The 27,213-nt window shown below is 43.1% G+C and overlaps 3 protein-coding genes across 7 annotated transcripts in view; 2 read left to right on the forward strand and 1 right to left on the reverse strand.

Annotated features, from left to right (window-relative positions):
- The window catches only part of LOC311136790 (core-binding factor subunit beta-like), a 29,097-nt gene extending 19,167 nt beyond the window's left edge, over nucleotides 1-9,930 (forward strand). For 2 of the 3 annotated variants that reach the window (XM_084171068.1, XM_084171069.1), the window contains 3 exons: nucleotides 5,879-5,995; nucleotides 6,242-6,337; nucleotides 9,776-9,930. In XM_084171068.1, coding sequence (XP_084027194.1) covers nucleotides 5,879-5,995; nucleotides 6,242-6,337; nucleotides 9,776-9,847 — 285 coding nt within the window. In that variant the 3' untranslated portion in view covers nucleotides 9,848-9,930. Of the gene's footprint in view, nucleotides 1-5,878; nucleotides 5,996-6,241; nucleotides 6,338-6,800; nucleotides 6,849-9,775 lie in introns of all 3 variants that reach the window. The other variant, XM_084171070.1, reaches the window with a different exon arrangement.
- A 3,613-nt stretch (nucleotides 9,931-13,543) lies between these two features.
- On the forward strand, nucleotides 13,544-22,651 carry LOC311137327 (phagosome assembly factor 1-like). Of its 3 annotated transcripts, none has more exons than XM_084171766.1 (16): nucleotides 13,544-14,529; nucleotides 14,887-14,969; nucleotides 15,093-15,176; nucleotides 15,276-15,319; nucleotides 16,763-16,842; nucleotides 16,962-17,056; nucleotides 17,622-17,686; nucleotides 17,964-18,076; nucleotides 18,767-18,900; nucleotides 19,049-19,132; nucleotides 19,255-19,337; nucleotides 19,538-19,581; nucleotides 19,705-19,754; nucleotides 19,935-19,993; nucleotides 20,112-20,184; nucleotides 20,289-22,651. In XM_084171766.1, the coding sequence occupies exons 1-16, from the start codon at nucleotides 14,466-14,468 to the stop codon at nucleotides 20,376-20,378; spliced, it is 1,245 nt and encodes a 414-aa protein (XP_084027892.1). In that variant the 5' UTR covers nucleotides 13,544-14,465; the 3' UTR covers nucleotides 20,379-22,651. The 3 variants fall into 3 exon arrangements, with proteins under 3 accessions (XP_084027892.1, XP_084027893.1, XP_084027891.1); XM_084171767.1 differs by having other exon boundaries at nucleotides 14,375-14,529; nucleotides 17,589-17,686; nucleotides 19,918-19,993; XM_084171765.1 differs by having other exon boundaries at nucleotides 14,375-14,529; nucleotides 17,589-17,686.
- A 1,914-nt stretch (nucleotides 22,652-24,565) lies between these two features.
- Nucleotides 24,566-25,933, reverse strand: LOC311136910 (UDP-GlcNAc:betaGal beta-1,3-N-acetylglucosaminyltransferase 9-like; the record flags this gene model as incomplete). Its single annotated transcript, XM_084171225.1, has 1 exon — nucleotides 24,566-25,933. One exon carries the CDS (start codon nucleotides 25,931-25,933, stop codon nucleotides 24,566-24,568), a length of 1,368 nt encoding a protein of 455 aa, XP_084027351.1.
- Between the last annotated feature and the right edge of the window lie 1,280 nt (nucleotides 25,934-27,213).

A 27,213-nucleotide genomic window follows, 5' to 3' on the forward strand; every position in this document is an offset into this window, starting at 1 on the left:
GCCAAGGTAAAATACACCTGTAAGCTGTGCTGGTGGGGAATATATGGAACACTTATTCAAAGCATTTTATTCACTTCACTGCACATATTCAAAGCATTTTTCAAAGACGGAGACTGAGAGGAGCAGATGCATCTAAATGAGGGCAGGTCCCCTAGGGCATTTATGAGCAAATAGTGTCTCAAAGAGAAGATCAGGATTGTTTTGGTTGTAGGAATCAAAAGCTTCCCATGAATTGAATCCCAGTATTAACCCCCACCCTCTCTCTCTCGCCCTCTCTCTTTCAGGAACTCACACACACACACACCCACACAAAAACACACACTTACACGCACACAAACACACACAGACACACACTCCCGCACCCACAATCCCCCACCCGTCTTCACAAACACACTGATCCTTTGTGTCTTATCCCCTAAACCAGTCCCAACCTACAGGCTTCTACCCCCTCCCTCTGAGCAGGCAGCGAGCAGCAAGCAGCCTTCCACCAAACTTGTTGCGCCACACATCTCTGCCTGTGTCTATCTTACTCGGTACTGTAAAAATCATTGTAGCTATTTTTATTTATCTTTCCCATGTCTCCATCCTCCCCCACCTTGTCTCCCCCTTTCTGTCTATGGCCATTATGTATATGATAAAGTAGATGAACTATAACCTTACCCAACCAATAACCCCCCCCTGTGTTTCGCTCCCTGGAGTCAGACTCAATTATCTCTCCAGGACACCAGTGACCACTCAACAGGCCATAAATCACTGCAACACCACCTCCGCTCAACCAGACTCAATCTGCCCAACCAGACTCCTCACTCTCCTTTCTCTAAGCTGCATGGTCTGGCTCCACATAAAACCCAATAGGGTTAGTGTGAGGCAGTAGGTCAGGGTTAGAGAGTTCTGTTCACACACATCAAATAATGAATAATAGATGTATAGATATAGCTATAACAGATTTTCTCTGATATCACTAAGACCTTCCTCATAAACCCAGTGCCCTGTTAGTTGTGAGGGTGGATGGATTGAGCTGCTCCGGTGTATATAGTGCCTTCGGAAAGTATTCAGACCCCTTGACTTTTTCCACATTTTGTTATGTTACAGCTGTCACGATCGTCTAAGGAGGAGGACCAAGGCGCAGCGTTGAAGGCAAACATATTCTTTATTTAATAAATGATCACACGATCAAAACAACAAAACGAAACCGTGACGTCCCTGGTTACATACACCAACCAACACGGAACAAGAAACCACAAAATAATGAATGCCTAACGGCTACCTAAGTATGACTCCCAATCAGAGACAACGAGCTACAGCCGTCTCTGATTGGGAGCCACCCTGGCCAACATAGAATTACAACAACTAGAACATAAACAAATGAAAACTCACACCCTGGCTCAACATACTAGAGTCCCCAGAGCCAGGGCGTGACAGTACCCCCCCTAAAGGCGCGGACTCCGACCGCGCCAACCAAATACAACAGGGGAGGGACCGGGTGGGCACTCCGCCTCGGCGGCGGATCCGGCTCCGGACATGACCCCCACTCCTTCTCTAACCCCCCAAAGTACCCCTGGTCCGGTCTGGCCCTGCTGACCAGAGCTGAACTGAACACTGGTGGAGCGGATTGCTCTAGCTCCGGCGTGACGCAGCACCTGACCGGTGCCGGACCCGCCACCGGTGGAACAGGCACGGGCCGTGCCGGACTGACGACGCACACCACTGGCTTGGTGTGGGGAGCAGGAGCGGACCGAGCCGGGCTGACGAAACGCACCACTGACTTGGTGCGGGGAGCAGGAGCGGGCCGGACCGGGCTGACGAAGCGCACCACTGACTTGGTGCGGGGAGCTTGGATGGGCCGGACTGGGCTGGCGACGCGCACCACAGACTTGGTGCGGAGAGCAGGAACGGGCCGGACAGGGCTGACGAAACGCACCACAGACTTGGTGCGGGGAGCAGGAACAGACCGGACCGTACTGGGGACACACACCACTGGCCCTACACCGGGATCTGGAACGGGCTGGACCGGACTGGTAACACACCCCAGTACCTCTCGCCGTGCCTCTCCACCTTCCATCCCCTCTTCGACCAGTGGCCCCCGTAACCTGGCGGCCTCCTCTGGCAACCCGCTGGGCCGCTCTATCGCGGCCTCCTGCTGCCCCGACGTCGTGAGCCCCCCCCCTAAAAATTTTCTGGGAGTCTCTCTTCCCCGTGGGCCAGGCCTCTATAATTCTCGCCCAACTCTCGCTCTTCTGCTTCCAATCTCCGCCATTCAGCTCCTCATTCGGCTTGACCCAGTCGAAGCTCTTCCTCCACTGTTCCCAAGTCCACCCACTCTGCTCCTCACTAGGCTGCTTGGTCCAGTTCTGGTGGTTTCTTCTGTCACGATCGTCTAAGGAGGAGGACCAAGGCGCAGCGTTGAAGGCAAACATATTCTTTATTTAATAAATGATCACACGATCAAAACAACAAAACGAAACCGTGACGTCCCTGGTTACATACACCAACCAACACGGAACAAGAAACCACAAAATAATGAATGCCTAACGGCTACCTAAGTATGACTCCCAATCAGAGACAACGAGCTACAGCCGTCTCTGATTGGGAGCCACCCTGGCCAACATAGAATTACAACAACTAGAACATAAACAAATGAAAACTCACACCCTGGCTCAACATACTAGAGTCCCCAGAGCCAGGGCGTGACAACAGCCTTATTCTAAAATGGATTTTTAAAAATTAAAAAATCTCAACAATCTACACACAATACCCCATAATGACAAAGCAAAAACAGGTTTTTAGACATTTTTGCTAATTTATTAAAAATAAAAAATGGAAATAACATTTACATAAGTATTCAGACCCTTTACTCAGTACTTTGCTGAAGCACCTTCGGTAGCGATTACAGCCTCGAGTCTTCTTGGGTATGCCGCTACAAGCTTGGCACACCTGTATTTGGGGAGTTTCTCCCATTCTTCTCTGCAGATCCTCTCAAGCTCTGTCAGGTTGGATGGGGAGCGTTGCTGCACAGCTATTTTCAGGTCTCTCCAGAGATATTCTATCGTGTTCAAGTGCGGGCTCTGGCTGGGCCACTCAAGGACATTCAGAGACTTGTCCCAAAGCCACTCCTGCGTTGTCTTGGCTGTGTGTTTAGGGTCGTTGTCCTGTTGGAAGGTGAACCTTCGCCCCGGTCTGAAGTCCTGAGCATTCTGGAGCAGGTTTTCATCAAGGATCTCTCTGTACTTTGCTCCGTTCATCTTTTACTCGATCCTGACTAGTCTCCCAGTCCCTGCCGCTGAAAAACATCCCCACAGCATGATGCTGCCACCACCGTGCTTCACCGTTGGGATGGTGCCAGGTTTCCTCCAGACGTGACGCTTGGCATTCAGGCCAAAGAGTTCAATCTTGGTTTCATCAGACCAGAGAATCTTGTTTCTCATGGTCTGAGAGTCTTTAGGTGCCTTTTGGAAAACTCCAAGCGGGCTGTCATGTGCCTTTTACTGAGTGACTTCCGTCTGGTCACTCTACCATAAAGGCCTGATTGGTGGAGTGCTGCAGAGAGGGTTATCCTTCTGGAAGGTTCTCCCATCTCCACAGAGGAACTCTAGAGCTCTGTCAGAGTGACCATCGGGTCACCTCCCTTCTCCCCCGATTGCTCAGTTTGGCTGCGCGGGCAGCTCTAGGAAGAGTCTTGGTGGTTCCAAACTTCTTCCATTAAAGAATGATGGAGGCCACTGTGTTCTTGCGGACCTTCAATGCTGCCTGGGGGAATGGGGGGGGGGGGGGGTTGTTGAGTAGAGCTGCTTTTCTCATGTCTGCATTGTTGGCGTCCCCCCAATAAAAACTGTGTGTTTAGCCTGATGGAGTTATGAATGTTCCTTCTGGAAGGACCTGAGAAAGACTGTTTAAATGTGTTGTTGATGGCTAAAACGCCTGTATTGGTTGGGGGGAAGCTCTGTTTAAGTTGGCCGGTGGAGGACAAAAGGTGGAGAGGTCCAAAATGATAAAAATATATGTAACCAGACATTCATCTGTTTATTTTAAACTCACTGCCCCATGGTATATGGATTCTCAGAACCACTTATGGTGCACATTTAAGTCCTTGGTCGTTTTATCTCATGCATAACCATGTGCCTGTGCTGTGGTGCAGATTTCACATTAATTGTTCTCAATGCATTTCTGCATTATTCATGTAGCCTATGTGTCTTTGTCAAACACTGTGTTATAGTGTGGTGAAGTTTAATATAGTTTAGTGTAGTGTCGTTTAGTGTAGTTTAGTGTAGTGTAGTTATTGTCGGTTAGTGGCGTGTAGTGTAGTGCATATTAGGTGCAGCTTGTGTACTAGATCTATTCAGTTGATAGTGAAAAGATGGAATATTTGCTTTGAACAATTTAAATTACCAACCTGTGTAAATTGATTCAGTGCTTTCAGAGGCGGTTGGAATGGGCTTAGTTTTCTCTTTATCCCTGGTGTAAAGTGGAAATGCGAATACATATTGCAATGGAACCCTAGTAAAGAACCTGAGGTGTGGGGTGTGGACCTGAGAGAGAGATGGGGGAGGAGAGTTAGTTGCCAGGGAGGAATAAGTATTGTTTGGATGGAGAGTTGGGATAGATGTCAGAGTGGTGTGATGACAGAGAGTTGGAAGAATGAAAAGGGAGAGAGGATATGGTTCTAGGTGCTGACTCACCTGACAACTGGGAACTGGGCTGTTCTGTGAAATCAATAAGTTGTTCATTTTGCAGACAGTATTTGGCCTCTCAGACAGTATGTGTGTAAGTGTGTGTGTTTATGGCTAGGATTGGTGTTTGGGTTTCAGAGTGATTAGGTTTGTGTGTGTGTACGTGTCTGAAAAAGGGTATACGTGTTTATAGCCAAAGCCCCGTCCCCTCTCTCTTCCTCCTTCCCCATACTCCCTGCTACAGAAATAAACATCACCCACAGACTGACAGACTGCACGCTTTTGTCTGGGACTGGATTCCAAAGCCTCAGGGATGTGCTATTTCTATGGCCCTGAGCCAAACAGCCAGCCATATACTATACCCCTTACTCTTTCTCACACTGCCATGGAGTCCTATACATACTCTCCCTCTCTCTCTCCCTCTCTCTCTCTCTCTCTCGCTCTCTCTTTCTCTCATGTCTCATATGGATATAAACATACTTAGCGATAGGGCATTAATGTATATACACACACTAATTTGTATAAATAAAGTCAGGATTTACTGATCTCTCATAGGAGAGCCTTGGTTTGCTGTCTCTCTGTCTCTCTCCATCCTACAGCAGCCTTGATAAATAAACAGCAACATGGCAGGAAGCAAACATCTCAGTGAGCTAGGCTGGGCCTTGGCTGGGCCCGAGGTGAGACAGGAAGAGAGAAAAAGTGGAATGTTAGTGTATGTATGCCTGTACGTGGGACTAGAGAACCGTTTCCTTGTTTAGATTCGAGAGGATTTTCAATAGGCCTTTCTTTCTGTTTGCTCAGAATGGGTTGCATGTGTTTTACAATTCTACCTCCCTATTGTACGAGCCACTCTGACGCAAGTGAGGTTTTCTCTTTCATTTAAATTACTGGGGGGGGGGGGGTTGGTGGAGCCAAACTACTGTCTCTCCTATTTTATCTTCCAATCCCCACCCCTCCCATCCCTTACACCTCCCCCCGTAGTCTTAGACTGAATGGGAGAGGACAGAGACAGCCGTGTCCCTAGTGAACTGAGTAACCCTTTGCTCTATTTTGTTATTTGAGAAAACCTTACTACTTTACCTGAGTGGTTGAAAGTGAGCCACAACGACTGTGTTGAATAATGTACCCAGATCTGTGCATTCATTCTGTAGTGTATGTTTTCCTAGATGTTTGAGCCAGAACTGTGTTGTGTCTGTGTGGTCTGTCTGCAGGTGTACCTGAAGGCCCCTATGATCCTGAATGGAGTGTGTGTGATCTGGAAGGGCTGGATAGACATGCAGCGCCTGGATGGGATGGGATGTCTGGAGTTCGATGAGGAGAGAGCACAGGTACTGTAGCACATAATTCATGACACCCACTGGTCCCCAAGCACCACCAACACAATACACACAACTAGATGGAACAATTAGCTACAATATATACAAACATTTACATACAATACTTTTAAATTGCTTAACTAGAACTAAACTAAACAGGTTGTGCCCCTGCTCCTACATATACAAACAAAACACCCACTCACTGGGCCAAACAAACTGTGTGTCTCTGTGTGTCTCTCCCACTCTGTGTGTGTTCAGCATGAGGATGCCCTAGCGCAGGCAGCCTTTGAGGAGGCACGTAGGAGGACCCGGGACTTTGAGGACAGGGACCGCTCGCACAGAGAGGACCTGGAGGTGAGACAGACTGGACAGGCTGGGGATGGGGTGGGCTAGTGGTTTGACAGATTCTGAATGTCCCCATAGTCACATGATTAGTGCTAACGAAAAATGGTGATGTTGGAAGATTCTGATTGTTTGTGTCCCCTGTGTGCTATATATAGAGAGATTGTTACCATGAGAACCCTTGCCAATTTTCCCTAAGGGAGCTGTAAATTTACCTTGACAGTTGTGTGAATAACCCGTTTTGTTTTAGATATTCAACCCTCTAACACAAATCTTGAACTTATTGTGTGTTTGTCTGAGTTGTCATGTGTGTGTTTGTGTATTTTATTGAAAAGTATTTCTTATGGTATCTACAGTAGGTTTAGTGCATGAAGAGTCTATTCATAATAAGAACTCAAAGAAACGTATTCATTCATTCTCAGATTGATCCTAAATGCACCCCCCCTAAGATGAAAACCAAATTGTGTTTTTTTAGGACCCTGTGGCATCAAAAATCTGGGACTGATGGCATTCAAGAACCAGGGTCTGTCTTCTTTGCTTTTCAATATCACTCTGTCATGCACTAAACCGTGTGTGTGGTATGTGCGTTTTGTCTGTGTGAGTGTGTTTGTGTGCGTAGTGAGGTGTCTGTGTGTTTGTGAATCAACACAAGAGCATGTGCATGTATGTGAACAATTTAAAGTATCTGAGTCTGCCTGTTTTAGTGCCTGCATGTGAAGAGAGAGAGTGAATGAGTGATTGAAGAGAGAGAGGAAGAAAGTTACATGTCAACAGTATTTGTTGAGTTAACACACTGTGTAATGAATGCTTAATGATAATGTGGGTTCTCTCATTCCCTAAAATCTCAGGGTCAGTCATATGAATATGGTTTATGGATTTTTTAAATGCATTTTATGATTTTATGATAGTAGGATGTGTGCAGGCCAGAAAACCCTACCAGGGTATAAGCTGGAAGACAGACCCCCCACACACACTCTCCCCCAGTGCCTAATGGAGAACAGACCTCCTCACACACACACACACACAAGCACCACCCACCCTCACCCTGCTGCCGGAGGAGTCCGCTGCAAGGCCTGCTGGGACATATCTGCCACAGCTTGGCAGCACATGATTCTGAAGAGAGCGAGAGAGAGAAAGAGAGAGAGAGAGAGGGAAAGGGAAAGGGAGAGCATCTGAAGCAGTGCTTTCATGTTCAAGTCTAGTATTTCCTCCCTCAGTAACATACCCTCAAGCTCCCTCAGGAAGAATGGACTCCTTTCTTCTGAAAATCAATAAGCCATTGCTCTTTATGGAGATATTATTGGTCAAAGAAAAAGAATATTAATCTTTCCAAAAAACTGACGTCTCTGACATCGAGCCTGGAGGAGATCTCAAACAGAATTGTGTGTGTGGAAGGTGTGCATGTAGTCAATGTATGACACATCTTCCAACTAAACACTTTCCATGCGTTTCATTCTCAAAAACTGACTGTGGTGGAAAAATGAAACCCCATAATCATTTTCATCACATTTAAATGTTTTTTTCCATCCAAGTTATGTTGAAATAGCAGAATGTCGTCTCCTGAACTGCTCTGATCCAGAATTTTCTGATTAGACTAGCATTTAGCAAATTCTCTAATTGTTGAATCCCCCTGCTCTGGTGTCCTCTCAAGGATGGAGGAAGCTGATATTGTTGGTTTTATTTTAGATAAAAGATCATATTTGCATTTGGACAGCACAGGACCCTGTTTTTATGTTTGAGGACATTCAACCATTGCATTTCTGTGGTCTGAACTTGTGATCCTATACTCAGTCCACCATAACTCAATAAAGGCCAACAGCACAATGACAGTCTGCCATCAAGTGGGAGCTGGGAGGCCTCTAAAGGGTTTAGAAACCTGTCATTTAGTTCAGAAATCACAGCTCTTCTCTAGCAAGGTTGTCAGTGTCAGCTTTGAGTATGTGTCTAAGTAAAGCATATATGGGTAATTCCCATGTTGTGTGGCCTTTGCGTGTTTTGTTCAGGTTTTTTGTTCGGGTTTTATGTTTTTCTTGGTGTTTGTGCGTGTACGTGCATGTGTGCTCATGTGTGTATGAGCGATTCAGGACAGGACAGTGATGGCCATCTAGATGATTGATGAAGATGAGATGGATGAAGAATAAATAGTACTTTTTTTATTAGCCCAGGGCCCCATTCTGCAGGTGGAATTAGAGGATGAATGATGTGCTGGCGGTGAAAGTATTCATATAGCATTAGTATTGATTTTTATTAGGATCCCTGTCTGCCCTGCCTAATCTCAGCTCTATTGACTTGTGGTACAGGCTAGTTCTCTGCCGGCTGGCTCTCCGTGATCCATGTTTGTGCTCCTCCTCTCCGGCCACCCCTCCCATGTAACTACGATAGCACTCCACTCAGGGTTGAGGCTTACTGTCATTTGTATCCTCAAAATAATATTCCTTTGTCTGTAGTTGCACTTTATACAGTATATTATTACGTATTGAGTCCATGTTTCAAATCATTATAAAAAGTGTGACCCTTCCTGATTTTTCATTTTGGAGGTTGGTCCAGTTCACATTACATTGTGTGTGGCATGAGAAAGCCTTTTTTCATCAACCATTACCCAACCGTAACTGGTGTGTTTTGGCTGAAAGGGGTAACCTTTACATAGATGTTCTTTCCTCTGACTCAAGGACACTTAAAGGATTCATTTTCCTTCCTTTTTTAACTAAGGGAGCAGCGCACGTGTGTGTGCGTGTGCATGCGTACGTGTGTGTGTGTGTGCATTTCGAAATCACTCTCCAACAACCTAGTAACACTATGATCGGCCAGTTCATAAAATCTTCTTAAGTCATACAAATCTTCATTAATTGACAATATTGCAGTAATAAATAACTATAATATATATTATTAATTGTTTTGAAGACACTATTTACGTTTATGATTCTTAAGAGGAAGAATGGATGAGCATCAGTGTCTCATTTAGGGTTAGAGTAGTAGACTGAACCAGACCAGGTTTAAAAGAAGCTATTATGGTGAGTCATTTGGATGATGACTACATGCCATTTCAGCTCAGAGACTGCCTCTGTCTGCCTGTCTGTCTGTCTGCCTGTCTGTCCGCCTGTCTTTCATATATCTATGTTGGGAGAGATTTAGAAGTAGACGCATAAACATATGTATCTGTGACATGCAGACAAGTCATTTTTTATTTTTAAAGCGTGTAATGTTGAAGACTCCCCCCGACTAATGACTGTCTGCTACTTGGCCCAAGAAAGAAAATACATGTTTAGCCTCAGCTGGAAGCTCTCTGGTGCCCTCTGCTGAATGTACTGCACTCATTGGTGCCCCATCTAAGGCCACTTTCAACACATTACACACACTCATTATGTTATTTTTGGCTGTATCAAATCTGTTCTCTCACCCCCCCCCCCCCCCCCCCCCCCCACCCCACCCCACCCCCCACCCCCAACACAGCCCAGGCGACAGCAGGACCCCAGCCCTGGCACCAACATGGGTAACAACGCTGATGATCACAAGATGCGCTAGAGGCCAGCAAGACGCATGGGGTGGGTCAGGGTGATCTGTCCATCGTACTATGCCAGTCTCACACCCTGACACCAAGCTGTTAACTGGAGAGACCAAAGTCCACATTGCTGGGGATTTGGGGGTGGGGTGGGGTGGGGTTCCTTTTAGTTTTAAGAAGGGGTGAGGTGGGTGTTCGTTTTAAAGTGTGGGGTAAGGGGATCGACCCAAACCTCCTTGTCTTCTGGGGGGTTTTGCACTATGTGATACATTCAGTTTAGTCCCCACATCGCCTTCTGTATGCATGGAGCACCTACCTATGTTTTCTTTTGTCCCCCTATGCAAACTATTTCGGAGGCACTTTCTTTACAATGGTTTATAAATAAGAAATGACTGGGTGATTATTTAACACATTTGTTCATAATAACTTATTTTCTAAATTGATATACTGTATTTCTAATAATTCCAAATGTCTGTTTCCATCTCCCTTATTATTTCCCAGAAGGTATGTATTCAAGGAGCACCTGAGGAGCACTGAGCATAAATTAATTTCACTCTAAATTCTAAGTGTATATTAATATTTATTGTGTCACCTTCCACCAGGTAGTTTGGAAGTAGGCCTACCATCAAGGACAAATAGTTGCCAATCAATCACCTATTTATTTTGTATTTATAAAGGACTGTAAAAGATTGCCTAAAAGCTATTTCTTATCCTATTATAGCACTATTTTAATGAAATTGTATTTTTTATTATTTTATTCATGTTTTGTCTGAAAGTCAGGATGTTTACTTTTTGTATTTCTTTTCTCTATATATACATACTGTATTTGTCAGTCTTTATGCTTTCGTATGGGATATAAGTAGAATATATAAAGTTGTGTTCTAGAAAAGTTAATTTTACAAAGAGGCGCTTTCTGTCTTCCTGTCTCCTCTTTAATGTTATTGTAACAGTCTTTGAACATGAGACTAGCAGCACAGACCACACAATGAGGTCAGTGCTGAGCTCGCTCTCTGTAAATTGAGGCAAATAGGCTTTCTCCTCTGCATTGTTTTTTTATTGTTTCTTTATTTCACGTTTCATCCAGATCAGGGTTTATAACGTCTAAGCAGTAACTTTCTCCCTGAAAATGATGCAAAGGCACAGCAACATTGTCTCACTAACATACCCAGCAGTTTTGTTTGGTATGTTTCAGGTTATCTGTATATCCTTGAGTTTGATCAATTATTTAGCTGTTTTCAGTGTTTCTTTCTCTTCCCCTACAGGAATAGTTGTAACGGTTTATTCATATAAAGTTGTCGGTCACACTTTATTTGGATAGTCCCATATAGATGATATACAGATGGTCATACGTTCAACAAACTATCTGATGATAAGCAATTGCTTGCTAAAGTTATGGTTAAGGTTAGGGTTAGGTTTAGAATTTAAAATAAGGGTAAGGGTTAGGGCTAGGGTTAGGGTTAGTGGATAGTTAGTTGAAATGTTGTTGACAGTTATTGAACATCTACGGAACATCTACAAACCAACTACTTGGGACTACCCAAATAAAGTGTTACCAAGTTGTTTGTACTGGAGATTAGCGAGAGCAACATCTTTAAAAGAGATAGAAGGCTTGCAATCCAACGCTGTTTCAACCAGTCATGAAATATTGGGAGGAAATAGGTCAAGAGTCAGTGAGGAGATAAAATAAGTATGATAAATCACAGAAATACATGCATGTATGTTATTCAGTTTGAACAGTGATGGGATTGTACAGTCTGGGGCTCAATATATGAAATTAAAGGAGAACGCTAAGGTCAAGTCTAGCAGCAGTAATGCACCAGTGGTTTTCTTCCAGTCAGTTCTAATGCATCAGCTCAGTATTTTATTCAAAGTTAATTTGCTTTAATTTGAATAAAGAGGAAAGGTGGAGGAAGTTGCCTACGTTTTGTAAAGGGATGAATGGTAGACAGCAAGTTGTAAGATGTGGATGTGCAGGTCAGAAATAATGGGGTTTAGTGGACAGTGGGAGAGGCAGGAGTTTGTCACACTTTGCTAGGGAATCAAGTTCTAATTTCATACTGCATGTGATTGTATTTCCTTGGATTAGGTCCTTAGGTTTTTATCCTAAATACTATGATATCACATACTTGCATAATGTTTTACATCCCACTAATGATGCAGTTATTTTGCATTTCTATCTCATTAAAACATTGTGTATGGTCTTAGTCTGTTGCTTTAGTGTATCAAAGATTTGCTCAGCGTGTAATTTGTCAAGTTAGCATACCAATGTAGCTAGCAGGAACTAACAGGTTTACGCTTCCTCCACAGTGATGTTTATGCAATGTGTACAGTATTTCACAATTTTCTGGGAGCTCTATTTCAAATGGTTTGTTTGATATCTACTCCAGTGTATAGATTACCTGATAAAAATGTCAGTGCTCTTGAATATAATTACAAAATGTATTGGACACTCAGAAACTAACTGGCCTACCTCCAGCTACAACCAAAAACAAATAGAAATATTGGGTATTTATTACTTATTATTTTGTGAACCTTTATTTCATTGAAATGTTGGTTAGATAGTACGATCTGTTTGCATGAGGTCAGGAATGTCCGAAAAACACTGCAGTTATGACAAATCCCAGCCTGGATTTCCAACATAATTGATGACAATACCTGGAGAATAGGCCCTCCTCTCGTCTTTCCCTTCATGTGTAGGCCTACTCCCCAGAGTCCCGGCTAGCTGGTACCCCTGTCTGAGCTTCACCCTTCACTTAATGCTGGCATTAAGGCAAGTTATACACCAGAGACTGTGTCCTAGTTTGCTCAAATTTTTTTTTAAATACATTGTTTATTTTCTTATTTGTTTTAAGTTATTGATACAGGTTTACCTTTGTTGTGTTCAGGTTACGCTACGAAGAACTGTGTATTTCTGTGTTTAATGGCCTACCTTTTAAGATTTTACTGAAGAATTTAGGTTTCTTTCTTTCTGTTTTATGGTTTAGCTTGTTTAGCTTGTTTTGTTAAGGGGAAACTTAAATCTGAAGTGTTGAATTTGACGTGTTTCATAGTAAACTTGTAACAAGCCTTGTACTGGGTCTTGTGCCTTTTTTAATAATCACCATTGCAGAAACACTCATTTATTACTGACTTTATGACTGACTATAATTTAAAGTCTGTCTGCCTCTCTTTGAGGTTATTTTGTCCTATGAATAATTACTATGGTCAACAAGTTGCTAGTCTCAGGTCTAGCCATTGCATTGTTTAGTCACGAGACTCTGAAGTTTGTAAACACATGAGATGGTAAACAGGACTCATCACCTGAGTCAGACACTCATTACAGGCAACCTTACAACCATGTACTACCAGCAAGCATGTTACCAGTGCACTACAGCTAGGCTACACCTGTATGCTCATTGAAGTGAAATAATAAGTATTTAAGTCAAATAGTTGAGTTTTATACTGTATCTGAATATTAATGAATAGTAATTAAATTGTAGCTTGGCCACAGAAAAGTTTTTGATTAGCATACAGTTTGATTCGAAATTATTAGTGTTAATTGCACTAATTATAGAAATGTGCAAACATAGACATGTTCACATAGATATTGTAGCCTATAATTTAAACATGGAAAAGGAAAAAAACATATTTTTAAGAATATTCTGCAGAACCTCCCAGTTGGTCAGCTGACCAGGAAGTGGCTGTTTCTTCACGACGCACAGGAAGTTGAATAATCAGCTGATAGTGGTGGTGTTTTGTTGGAAGTTGCGGTTGTTTATGAAGTGTTCTCTTCAATTCACGATAAAGACACAACAAACGAAAAACGGAATTCGATTGACATTGAGCTATTAGTGAGGTTATGAATATTAGCTAAGTGACTCACTGTTACAATTTAAATTAATAGCTAGCTAGATTGATATTAAATCCTCGGGAAGAAAGAAAACAGCAACGCAACGTCAGTCAACGGGTTTGAGACGTTCTTTGTTTTTGTTGTGTCAGACAGAACTGCAGTATTTGGTTTCTTCTTTTTGAACATCGTTTTATATGTATTTATAATTGTGCGTGAATTTTGATTACAATAACTCTACAGGAGTGCTAGCTAGCATAGCTACAAATCGCCGAAAATTGTTGTCAAGCTGCTGAGTTGTCTAATCAGAAGCGAGACAGCAGAGCTGTTTAGATAGTGACGAGTGTGGAAAGATTTCAGACTAGCTAGCTAGTTGTGGTGTGATCGTCATTTGCACATCACTCAGTCAGCTCAACTGCGACCTGTTGGTAGAGTTTCATGTCAGCCACCAACCTGTAATTCTCAGTTAGCTTTGTTGCGCAATTCCTGTATGCTAACGTGTCAGCAAGGATCACTGGTCCAAAAGTATGGTAACAGTAGTGTGTCGTAACTAAGTTTTAGAGTGTCTTGGTCTCTGAAAAGGTGTAATTTGTCCCATTGTCAATATATTTCAGGTTGTTTTATGTCAACTCGTATTGTGTATGCCTATGAATTAAGTAGTATTTTATTGTGTTAATCGCTTAATGTTGTATAGAAACCGTGCAATTGAAAAGGAGTGATTAAGAAGAGAACGATCAGGCAGTCTAATATTAAAGAAAGGTCCAGTTCTGGCACAGGCACAGAACCTCGTTGAAAATCCTTCTCCCTACTTGCCAATGCTGGATCTGGAAGTTGTTCCTGAAAGATCTTTAGGACATGAGCAATGGGAATTCGCATTAGGTAAGTGAAGACAATAGGTTATTTGGTATTTCTTCAACCCAGGAGCACAACTTTGGTTTTAGAAGTCGGATAAACACTCCAAACAGCCTACCCGACCGCTCGGAGGCCTCTGCATGGTCCTAAAGCAAACCGTTGCCTCGTTTTGTATCACATTCCAATGATAAAACTGGGGGGGGGACAAAAATGCAATTTCAGAATGTGGGGGGGACATGTCCCCCATTCCCAGTGAAAGTTGTGCCCCTGCTTCAACCTACCACACACCCTAAACTAATATTTCCCTGTCCATTATTTTTCTTGTTTGTAATTTGTAAATGAGGACTAAAGTTATCTCTAATCTTGTCCATCTTTTTGTCACAGGGATGCCATTGGCCCAGGCCATTTCCATTTTACAGAAACACTGTCGCATCATCAAGAATGTCCAGGTTCTCTACAGTGAACAAGTAAGAGATGAGATGACTGCTCTTGTATATGATGTAGGGTGTGGGCTGTCAGATTAATGTGACAGATTATTGATTGACTGTGCCCTGTAATTACATGTTAATGTTATCTTTCTGTGCTTCTAGACGCCACTCAGTCATGACCTCATACTCAACTTGACTCAGGATGGAATTAAACTGCTGTTTGATTCCTGTAACCAGAGACTGAAGGTGAGGGAGAGGTGCTCTGAAGGGTCATGACTTTAGACTTCATTCAGTAAAAACTGTATGTTGAACATTAATCACGTCTCTTGTTGCTGTAATGTTTAGGTGATTGAAGTATACGACTTGAGCAAAGTGAAATTGAAATACTGGTGAGTGATCATCTGTTCCTAGTGTGAATAACTGTGTGAGTCATAGCAAATGTATATGTGAGCATTGTGGGAATTTGTCTGACTGGAATTGTTTGTTTTACTTGGTGAGAATAGTTTGTTTTGCACATTGGTCAGCTTATGTTGGATATGGAACTTTGTGCTACTACATATACACTATATATACAAAAGCATATGGACACCCCTTCAAATTAGTTGATTCGGCTATTTCAGCCACACTCACTGCTGACGGGTGTTTTAAATCGAGCACACAGCCATGCAATCTCCATACACAAACATTGGCAGTAGAATGGCCTTACTGAAGAGCTCAGTGACTTTCAACGTGGCACCGTCATAGGATGCCACCTTTCCAATAAGTCAGTCTGTCAGATTTCTGCCCTGCTAGAGCTGCCCCGGTCAACTGTAAGTGCCGTTATTGTGAAGTGGAAATGTCTAGGAGCAAGAACGGCTCAGCCACGAAGTGGTAGGCCACACAAGCTCACAGAGTGGGACCGCCGAGTGCTGAAGCAAATAGTGCATAAAAATCATCGGTCCTCGGTTGCAACACTCACTACCGAGTTCCAAACTGCCTCTGGAAGCAAAGTCGGCACAATAACTGTTTGTCAGGAGCTTCATGAAATGGGTGTCAATGGCTGAGCAGCCGCACACAAGCCTAAGATCACCATGCGCAATGCCAAGCGTCGGCTGGAGTGGTGTAAAGCTCGCCGCCATTGGACTCTGGAGCAGTGGAAACGCGTTCTCTGTAGTGATGAATCATGCTTCACCATCTGGCAGTCTGACGGCCAAATCTGGATTTGGCGGATGCCAGGAGAACACTACCTACCCCAATATGCATAGTGCCAACTGTAAAGTTTGGTGGAGGAGGAATAATGGTCTGGGGCAGTTTTTCATGGTTCAGGCTAGGGCCCTTAGTTCCAGTGAAGGGAAATCTTAATGCTACAGCATACAGTGACATTCTAGATGATTCTGTGCTTCCAACTTTGTGGCAACAGTTTGGGGAAGGCCCTTTCCTGTTTCAGCATGACAATGCCCCCGTGCACAAAGCAAGGTCCATGCAAAAATGGTTTGTCGAGATCGGTGTGGAAGAACTTGACTGGCCTGCACAGAGCCCTGACCTCAACCCCATCGAACACCTTTGGGATGAATTGGAATGCCGACTGCGGGCCTAATCATCCAACATCAGTGCCCGACCTCACTAATGCTCTTGTGGCTGAATGGAAGCAAGTCCCAGCAGCAATGTTCCAACATCTAGTGGAAAGCCTTCCGAGAAGAGTGGAGGCTGTTATAGCAGCAAAGGTGGGACGAACTCCATATTAATGCCCATGATTTTGGAATGAGATGTTCGACAAGCAGGTGTCCACATACTTTTGGTCATGTACTGTACTGTAATAGTATCTAAGCCTAAATGGTGTCATTGTCTTGCAGTGGAGTACATTTCAACACTCAGGCTATAGCACCCACTATAGAGCAGATTGATCAGTCCTTTGGCGCCACACACCCTGGAGGTAAGGGAAAGACACTCTTCTCACCAATCAGCAGATACAACTTTGTTTCTTATTGATAATATTGTAGAATGCTGCAAGGTAGGCTAGTTGTGTTTGACCATGTTTTCCTCACTCCACAGTATACAATGCTGCAGAGCAACTGTTCCACTTGAACTTTCGGGGTCTCTCCTTCTCCTTCCAGCTTGACTCATGGAATGAAGCTCCCAAGTATGAGGTGAGACTATTACCTGTCCCTGCTATATTTATCCCTAGTATGCTGTTTTTATCTGACAGGCTTTAGAATTGCCTTATAAACCATGTTTGACATACAGTAGCTGCCACACTGCAAATGTATTCCATAACTTGCTCTTCTTGTTGTACCCTTAGTATTTTTTTCTAATTTACTTTACCTGGCTGACAACCCCTAATAGACCTTGTTTACCAGATAAAGTACTAGTCTTTTTGGCTTAGATTATTTGTTAGATAATGAAAACCCCTGTGCCTCATTTTGACCCCATGGGAATTAACAAACTAATTGCTTCATTACCAATAGAGCTGTGTGATGCATGAGTATTTGGTTTTTAAGCATTTGATAATGCTGGAAATACAAAACAAATCGGCCTAAAAAGGGCTCAGTATGTATGTTTTTGTGAAAATACATTGTTAAAGTATAAAGCTGTTGATGTGAGTACTTGTGTCTCTATATGTTGAATGTGAGCTGTTGAAATGCACATGCCAATCTACTCCCAGTTGTTTTGCTTTGACAGCCTAACTTTGCCCATGGCTTGGCCTCCCTGCAGATTCCGCATGGGGCCACAGTGAAACGGATGTACATCTATACTGGGAACAACCTACAGGACACCAAGTAAGAACACAATGTATTCACAAGCACACCTGGAATAATGGTTGAGCATGACAAGTTTATGGGGAGATGGAGGAAGCAGGTGGGGTATAGGGTGAAGGGGAAGGTACTGTGTGTTTGGTGAGTTTATTTACCCCAATGGAAATGCTTCTACTAACACCACCTTCTCCCTTGAATATGGTTAGGTTTAAAGGTATTGCGAGATATGTGATCTTGGATTGCAGAAAAAAAAACATGAATTTGTAATGACCTGACTGTGATTCACTCTGTCGCTCCTCAGGGCTCCAGTGATGCCCCTTGCCTGTTTCCTTGGCAACGTGTATGCAGAGTGTGTGGACGTGCTGAAGAATGGTGCGGGACCACTTGGTCTGAGACTTCGCCTCCTCACTGCAGGTACTTAGCAAAGGGACATCTCAACCCACTCATGTCTGAGTACAACACCATCAGAACTGTGGAATTCTAGCTAAATCTGTTCAGGTTAATATTCATTTTGAGGCATTCTGAGCACATGCCACTGACGGGAACTGGAGGATGTAGGTATTCTCTTCCTGTAGATCAATCCATCCACGATTCTAATTGGATCAGGCTACTCTTCTCTTCCTTCCTTTTATGAATTCCTTCCTCCAGCTCTGTTGTTAGGACTGTAATAGAGCCTCCTGGTCTGTAGCTACAGAATAGTGCTTTCCTGCCAGTCCCTCAGTTCCATCACGTTCCATGCTCTCTCCAGTCCATATGTAAAGCCCTGCTGATCTCATCACCAGACATCACCTCTGACAAGCCCCACCCCTGGGGAGGCTGAGCTAAACAAATAACCTACATGAGGAGCCACGTACACTATGTAGTTTGTACACTACGCCCTTTAGGAGATGGGGAAGAGGGCTGTCAAAATATGCAAGTCAGCTGAGAGTCTTCTTGGAATCCCTCATCCAGTGTTTAGACATGTCTCTTTTGACCAGCTGTTTTTGTTGTCTCTGGTTTGTTGTATTATATACATTCATAGTAAATGAAGATGTGCTCCAACAGTTTTGCAACATCAGGTCATATTAAGCTTGGATAATGAGTGTACTTGTGTCCTGTTTTCAGGCTGTGGGCCAGGGGTGATGGCTGATGCCAAGGTGCGTGCTGTGGAGAGGAACATCTACTTTGGAGACTCCTGTCAAGATGTGCTGAGTGCTCTGGGCTCGCCACACAAGGTCTTCTACAAGTCTGAGGACAAGGTATGGCCCTTAACTCTCCTCCCTGTCTCCCCCTTTCCCTCTTTTACCCTCACCCCCTTTTCTCAGGCTTGACTTGCTGCTCTCAGTTGATATGACCCTCTCTATGTTTATAAACAAGCTCTCTTCATGTTTTGGTTTCCTGTTTCAGATGAAGATCCACTCTCCGTCACCTCACAAGCAGGTCCCATCCAAATGCAATGACTACTTCTTCAACTACTTCACCCTGGGGGTGGTAGGTATTGGTGTTATGTGGGGGGTGGGTAAAGAGAGGGCTTGTCTTTTTTTATGTTGACATTAAAGCTCAATGTACAGTTTTGACCTCTGTTTGATTGTTCCCTCTTCGTGTCGTTCCAGGACATACTCTTTGATTCCACCACACACCTGGTGAAGAAGTTTGTCCTTCACACCAACTTCCCTGGTCATTACAATTTCAACATGTAAGTCTCTCTGCCTCAGTTAAGACTGGCACCTTATTTGCCCTTGGCTCAAATATACAATTTTCAGACATGATTCATTTGAATTAATTATTTGCGGTAGAGCCATAAGAGGCTATTAACTCTTTAGTGGTTAATTAATGTAGTCGCAGGACTGCTGTGCACTACACTCAGTAACATGTAACTATCTCTCTCAACACTAGATATCATCGATGCGATTTCAAGATTCCACTTGTCATCAAGAAAGGTGAGTTTCTAATCAGCTTTTGTATTGTATTTCCTGAGGTTTTTGGTGCTCCTTTTGAACTCTGCCTGTCTCCTCTCTGACCTCTGTCAAGTCTCATCATGTATCCATGTCTGTGTCTTTCAGAAGCTGCCGATGCTCAGTGGGAGGACTGCATCCTCACTACCTACAGCAAGGTCAGACATGCCTACACTGCTCAGTCTTTGCCTACCTGAATGTTTTCCTACAACATAAATAACATTGATAAAGAGTTGTGAAAAACACCACACAAGCAACTATGTTTTAACTTTATAGCTATCTGTGACTTCAGAGAAGGTTTGTGTTCTCCTGATTGACTAGGGTTGTGTCTCCCTTAGTGGGATCAGATTCAGGAGCTTCTTGGACACCCCATGGAGAAGCCTGTCGTGCTCCACAGGTAAGAGATGCCTGATTTAGAATTTACATGACTACATTCCGACCTAAATGTTTTCAATGGACAACTGACTGCTGGCCCTGCAGTTATCAAAAAGGTGTTCATGTTTTCTGTTTCACAGGTCATCCTCAGCAAATAATACCAATCCCTTCGGCTCTACGTTCTGTTTTGGACTACAGCGAATGATCTTTGAGGTAAGAACTTGGTGTGTGTCATGAGTGATGATGGTATTAGGTTGAGTAGAACAAAGCCCTGTATGTAAACTATGTGTCCTAACTGTGCTAACTTGTCGTCCCAGGTGATGCAGAACAACCACATAGCTTCAGTGACTCTGTACGGCGCCCCCAGACCCATCAGCCGGGCCCGAGCCGAGGCCAGCGCCCACTGAACAGCGTCCTACTGCCAACCCAGGCACAGCCTGAGGGCTGTCTCTCCCCTCCTCCATTCCACGCCACAGCATCCCTAGGCTGATCAGAGCAGTGTACTCTGTCTCACTCAATCTCTCACCCACTGCCATGTTCACACCAGAGAGGAGCTCCTCTGGACCCATCTGCCCCTCTGTGACGGGCACATCATCCAGAGCCCTGCTAGGAGCCTTACGGCAGCCTTCATCCCACCCCCCTCCCCTCTCTGACTCACCCTGTCCCAATGGTCTTCATCATCAGAACACTCGTTAGCCATCGTTAGATGTGTTGGCGGTGTTTCATCAATGCACATTTGTATGCCGGCGTGCACAAACACATGCTCACCTGCATACACAAATGAGCACCTGCGTGCATACTGCAGTTTTTAAATTGACTTAATACATGCTTGACATACACACATATATAAGAAACAGATACCAAAAGCCTGACACACACAGACACCAAAAGCATTTCAATCCTTTCTCCACTATATGTTCATGTTACCGATTAAAACACATGCATATGGATGCAGGCTCATCTCATATCTGCAGCACTAACAATTGCATAACAAGTACACCATTACATACATACACAGACAGTTACAGAAACAAACATGAATGCACATAGACATAAACCCATGCATGCACACAGACACACAATTAAGAGGGGTAAAAGATGAAAAGCACAAACTGGCCTCACTGTGGAGTGGCCTAGTGCTCTGCATGCTTTGATGGGAACTTTCTTGGCACATGATCAAACACAGACACACGCATACTGGTCCACATACACCACACACAAATTCATACACTCATGCCATGAACAAGTCCACAGCATAAGTCACCTCCTATTGCAAGGCTGTGAAGCACTAACTGCATTTGTAGTTTGTTTTGTGTTTTTTTGCAAGGAACGATGGGAACATTGGTTTTAACATTTGCACTAAGATACACCCTATTTACTTGATTATTGTCTCCTATCCAATTAAGATGATTGTGTATTTTATTTCTATTAGTGATGACAGAGGAAAGGCTCCAGCTCCTCTATCCCATGACTGACTTCCTTCCTTCCCTTCCACATGTACACTATCCCCTCCACTGTCCACTGCTACCACTGTCCTTTACAGCCTTCCTCCCAATGCTCATGATTACTCTCTTTCTCTATTTCCCCCTCCTCTCTATCTCCCTTTCTCTTCACAAGAGATACCTAAATGAATCCCTCAGATGTACTTCATCATTGCTCTTTCTTAATTTTAAAAAAGTGTTAAATTGCCAAAATTGTAGCCAAAGATGGTTCAGCATGTTTTAAGTTATCCAAACATTTTAGTTTGTCAAAACTTGACCTTTTGCCCAAAGAGCAGACATTCCCTCCTAAACAATATATATATTTTATTGCAGACCCCTGACCCATAATCTTAAGTACTTCTTGAGTATATAATCTTTATTATTTGTGCTTTTTAATGCAGATATTTTATTATTCCGTTTTTACTCTACTGAGACTTCTCCCTATTTGTAGCAGGTAGATTTGGGACTATGTGCAGCAGCAGTCTCTTTTGGTGTTTGTACAGATTTGTAAATAGTGTGCTCTTTTCTTTTGTCATTTTAAGCTAATGGTACAGTGTGGGCCTGAATTGTTTTAAGGTCAGAGCACACTCCAGATGTGACACTTGTATTACTTAGGAATTCTGTTTGATGTCTCTCTCCCCCTAGTGGAGAGAACAGTGGCACTCCTAAGCTCTGGGCCTGGAGGGTTCATTCATCTCTCTAGCTCAGCTTTAACCACTATTAGTACTAGAGACAGATGCTGAAGATGGGATAAAGCAGAGACAAAGAGGGGTTACTGTTGGATAGGGAAGGGAGCCCTGTACAGCCTATGATGTTTAGAACACCAGGATGTGTGTGTGGTCAGTAGCCCTGTTACAGTGGGTTGATAATGTACTGGTGCTAGATCAGAGGTGTGACTGAAGCTCATAAGTGTGTGTCCTCCTCCCATCTTGTGTATCTACATGCCATCATGTCAGCCCAGCCCTCCAGGCCTCAGCTTTACAGCGCTTATTACATGGGCATTGTTCATTTTGTTACATTGACTTGTTTCATGAGTTGCGATGAAAAAAGACTGTACTGTTGTTTTAATTTTATCCCTTGCTTTGTGCAAGTTGTATAAGAAAAGAAAAAGCTAAAATGGCTTATTAACGTTGTGCCTCATCTCCCACCAAGCCTGTCTTGACTTCGCTCTGTAAATTAAACTAGGCTATTGAACTGCATTGTGTATGACTGAGCATGAAAAGTTAACATGGTCGGCTGACTGTCACCCATAGTCATCATTGTCCTGTTGCTCCAGAAAACATAACAATAAGGAGTAGATTAAAGACTTGGGGCACTATTCAATCTGTATCGCTGAAGTGTTACAGCTTGCACGATATAAATGTAAAGGTAATTCATTTTCAATTATGCTGTAACTCAACTTCCTCGATATGGATTGAATAGAGCCCTTGTCATAGAGGTCCTGAGCTCAGTCATGAAGGGCATCACTATCATCCTCATCACATATCCCCTGGTATTCTGATTTGGAAGATTTGCACAGTACACAATACATTGTTTTGTCTTATGTTCTCATTGCTGGACAGAGAAACGTATATCACTCTGAACATCTCACAGCAAGACAATGGTTATAACATCAGTTTGAGCACCCACAGGCCAGCCCTTCATGACCTGAGATGGATACACACACTGGTTGTGTTGGAATTCAAATACAATGCACACTCAGCCTTCAGCGAGAAAACAAATGCAACACAACCAATGTTGTGGTGATGTTTCTGGAATGTTACTGCTGAGAGTGAGTAGCTAGTGTGCTGGGCTGTGCTTGCCCAATCTCAGGTGGACATATCAGATATTTTTTTAATGCCAGGAGCAAGTAAATGCTTAATTTTCATCAGTTGGTTTTAGCTATTTTATTTCCTCTTGAGTAGATCCTATTTTTGCATTGGAATGAATGAATGGTTGTCCTTAAGATTGTAATTAGAAATGGACAACTTCAGTTCAGTGTAATACTCATACTAATTATATGTATTGTCTCCCTTTATATTGTGTGTTATCCTCCTCCCCCAAAGTAATACTTTTTGGTGGATTCAGTACATTTAACCCATTTCTGGAAATGGGAATTATCCTTAATTAAACTTGTGAATCAAATTCATTGGAATGTGGTGTTTTATATTTTGGATACCTTTACTTCTGTACAATAAAGACATGTAGATCAACATTATCAAGCATGTCATAGAAAGCAATAACCATAACTGTGGTGAATCAGAATGGTCTGCTTAAAGCTTGCACAATGCTTCCGACTGAAACGATGCAAGGTTGCTGTGATAAGTTTAGATGAGCTCCTCATTAAATCTACTGAAACTCAACATTTATAATTTTATAACACTGCTCATTCTGAATTCTGTTAATAAATAAAAAATCCTGTTACCGTGTGTACAAAAAGGATATGAAAAAATGGATGTAATAAATATGACCAAAAAAAGTATTGTTTTATTTATTAATTAAGAACAATACATTTGTGTTAACTGATTGCTTTCCATTTTGATATCAACAGCATGTAGTGTAAAGAAGGCATTTGGACTACAGTTGGAGGTATAGCTGAACATACAAGTTGAAAAAGAAACAGCATGTATTATATCTGATTATCAGAAGTATTGTAAATGATAGCACACCACCCACCCATCTTAACTGTTCAGGCTTTATTTACTCTGACCTTTGGTTTGTTGCTTGGTGATTGTCGTCTTCAGTGTATCTGTGAACTAAAAAAGTAGGTGCTGTGCACATAACATTCATGAAGGTGTAAACTGTTTCTTTATATAACGGTTTATACCTCTGCTGGAACGTTTCTAGGAAAGTTCCCCCAGAGTGTGGAACTATGTAATGAGGTCCCTTGGGGACTTCCTGCCACAGCTACAGTTGATGCATTGAGCTTTGCTGGTTATACATCCAGGAAGTTTATGAAGAAAAAGGTAACAGGATTTTTTTCTTAGAAAAAGGGTACATTTATCATGGCTGTAAACTTTTAAGCAAAAACCACTGAATTGCCTAAAAATAACTGTACCAAACATTCATTCACAGCTTCCATATCCCAATGGCTTTCACAGTGTAGTCCCTCTGATCAACATAACACAAACCCCTCAATGCTTTACAAACACTTTAACATCATAGTCCTGTTCCACTGTAGTCTTTGAGTCCTTCTGTCCTGTTGTCCCGAGTACCTTGCCCCTCCACTTGAAGGGCCACAGGGTGGGGGCCAGTTTACTGTGACAGCTCAGTTGGGGGTCATGCAGCAGGTTCCACATGAGCCAGATCTGTGGCACTGTCAGGCTGTGTACCACCATCAGCTCCCTGTAGAAACAAGGGTCAAACACCTGGAGGTGGGGAGCAGCAGAGGGGCGCACAATGCCAAATGTACGAAAACCCTCATGGTGTGACGGTTTCACTCCAATTCTCTGTAAGCACATACCTAAGAACACATCGTCAATGGGGAATAGTTCTACCTGCTGACACGCTCCACTCAGCCGCCTGGCGGTGTGACCAGACATCACAAAGCCTCCCCCTCCTGCATATGACGGATACATAGTCTGGCCGTACACAAACTCAGGCACAAAGTACTTGCTGCTGCGCCGGCGGATGGGGTGGGCATGGTGGATGATGTCACCCACAAAGAGGTCCTTATCAGGCTTCTGACCCTTCAGCATCTCCAGAATGTTCTCTATATTTACATAGACATCAGCGTCACCTTTGAAGATGAACTGGACATTGGAGCAGCTGTCATTCACCCACTGGAGGAAGTGGGTCTCTTTAAGTGTCAAGTTGAAAAATGAGTCATCAAAGTCCCAGAGGAGAATGTCCCCAAAGGTGTGGCTCTCGTAGGCAAGGAGCCGGTCCCATAAAGGCAGGGTGGACTTGTTCCTGGGTACACCAAGGAGGAATACAGTCTTTACTGTCTGCCCATCCTGGAACACACCCTCTCTTCCCCAGGTGCGCCGCACTACCTGCCTCCTTTCAAAGTCTGCCACTACTGACTTGATAGCAATGAGCATGTAGAGCTCGCCTGAGCACTTCCCTGGCTGGTCCATCAGCAGTTTGAAGTCCCGGTTGTCCTTATCCCTCAGGTAACCCTCAAAGTCAAAAGGAGGTTGTGTGGGTAAAACCAGAACAGCCTTTGTCCCCTCATCTTTCTTTGACTTGGATTTAGATTTGGTCTTGGCCTGAGGTTTGGATTTAGACTGAAGTTTGGACTTGGGATGTGTCTGAGACTTAGAATGGGACTGAGGCGCAGACTGGCACTTTGTCTTGTCTGGGGGCGTAGAAGGGACCCGTTTAGTTACATGGCTCTCTGGTGGGGCCCCTAAAAGAGCGCGGGAGCTTGTACAGCCCTGCTCTAAGTGCCAGGTGTCCCAGGTGGAAGTGAAGCCTTGGTGGGCATACAACATCAGACAGAGTAGCCCCAGCATGAGCAGTGTGCACAGAACATCTCCTTTTATATGAATTCTCCTCATTGTGTCCCACTGAACCTATTTCCCTCTGATGTCTACAAAGGCTGATTTTATTTACCACTCTTTTCCCATATATCTTTATTTTCCTCTCCCTCAGGATCTCAGAGATCAGAAAGCGCCACACAGCATCCTGTGAGGATTTCACAATACTGATCATCCATGCGGAGGTTTTATGGATTATTTCCAACCGGATTGTTTCCATTCACTGAGTCAACATAATGACAGGGAACAGTTAGGACCCTGAGGTCCTGCCTGATTATTCTCCGTAACCCAACACTCTGCAGTCTTGATGTTTCTCCTCCAGTATCTGAGGGGTTTTCCCTTTATTCCATGACACACATTCCATCCCATCTCATCAGCAGGCTGTGCTCCTAGATATGAAGATAAATCACATGAGAATTAAACATGCAAGGAAAGGAACAAAAATATATTTTACAAAAGTACATTTCATATTTAACTTTTTATATTTATATTTACAGTTACTTACTTTGTATAATTTGTTTCCTGTTTTTCTTTTAAGTTATTATAAAAAAAATATCTCAGGCTTTATACCGTGATATCTGCAGTTGCAATCGTTCAAACGCATTTCCCCAAGTTCCCAGAACTATTTGCAAGAACGTTCTTCATCAATCTACGGTTTCCCAATTGCGATTGAATTTAGGCTTACGAGTGTTTTAATGATGCATCTTTTGTACAACAGCCAAAGCTGTAACATGCGTTTCCCAAAACACCATGCAGAGAGAACATTCACTAACTGTGTATTTGAGGCATATGTCGATACTGATATGCTCGAAAGAAAGGCAGCTCTGCTCTCGGTTCAGCATTCTGCCTTTCAAATCATACCTTAACATTAGAATTATTCCACAATACTGACGGCAGATCAGCTCCTAGAGAGATATCACCTATGGCTACAAATATTGAGGCGGCTTATTGTAATGCTTACCCTATTATAATGCACTAAATCAAGATTTGCCACATCATTGCGCACATGTTCCACATCATGAAATATATTGAGGCAAAAATTACACAGTAGCATACAAATAGCTAAATAAAACTACATTGAATAAACATGAAATTGACTTTAATATAATTGAAATACTGTATATTGGTATATGTAGCCTATAGCCTACTGTATTCTAATACAGTCACTTCTGTTTTCATTTAATCATATTTTTATACTTCGCTTCTTAGTAACAATTGCAAAGAAATTGGCAACTTTGTATTTGTAGTCAAAGTCGTTCTGAAGTTATCGGTGGTCACAGAAAGACAGATAAACATCTGGA

The sequence above is a fragment of the Coregonus lavaretus genome, assembly GCF_964263955.1.
Source record: "Coregonus lavaretus genome assembly, chromosome: 11".
Lineage (NCBI taxonomy): Eukaryota > Metazoa > Chordata > Actinopteri > Salmoniformes > Salmonidae > Coregonus > Coregonus lavaretus.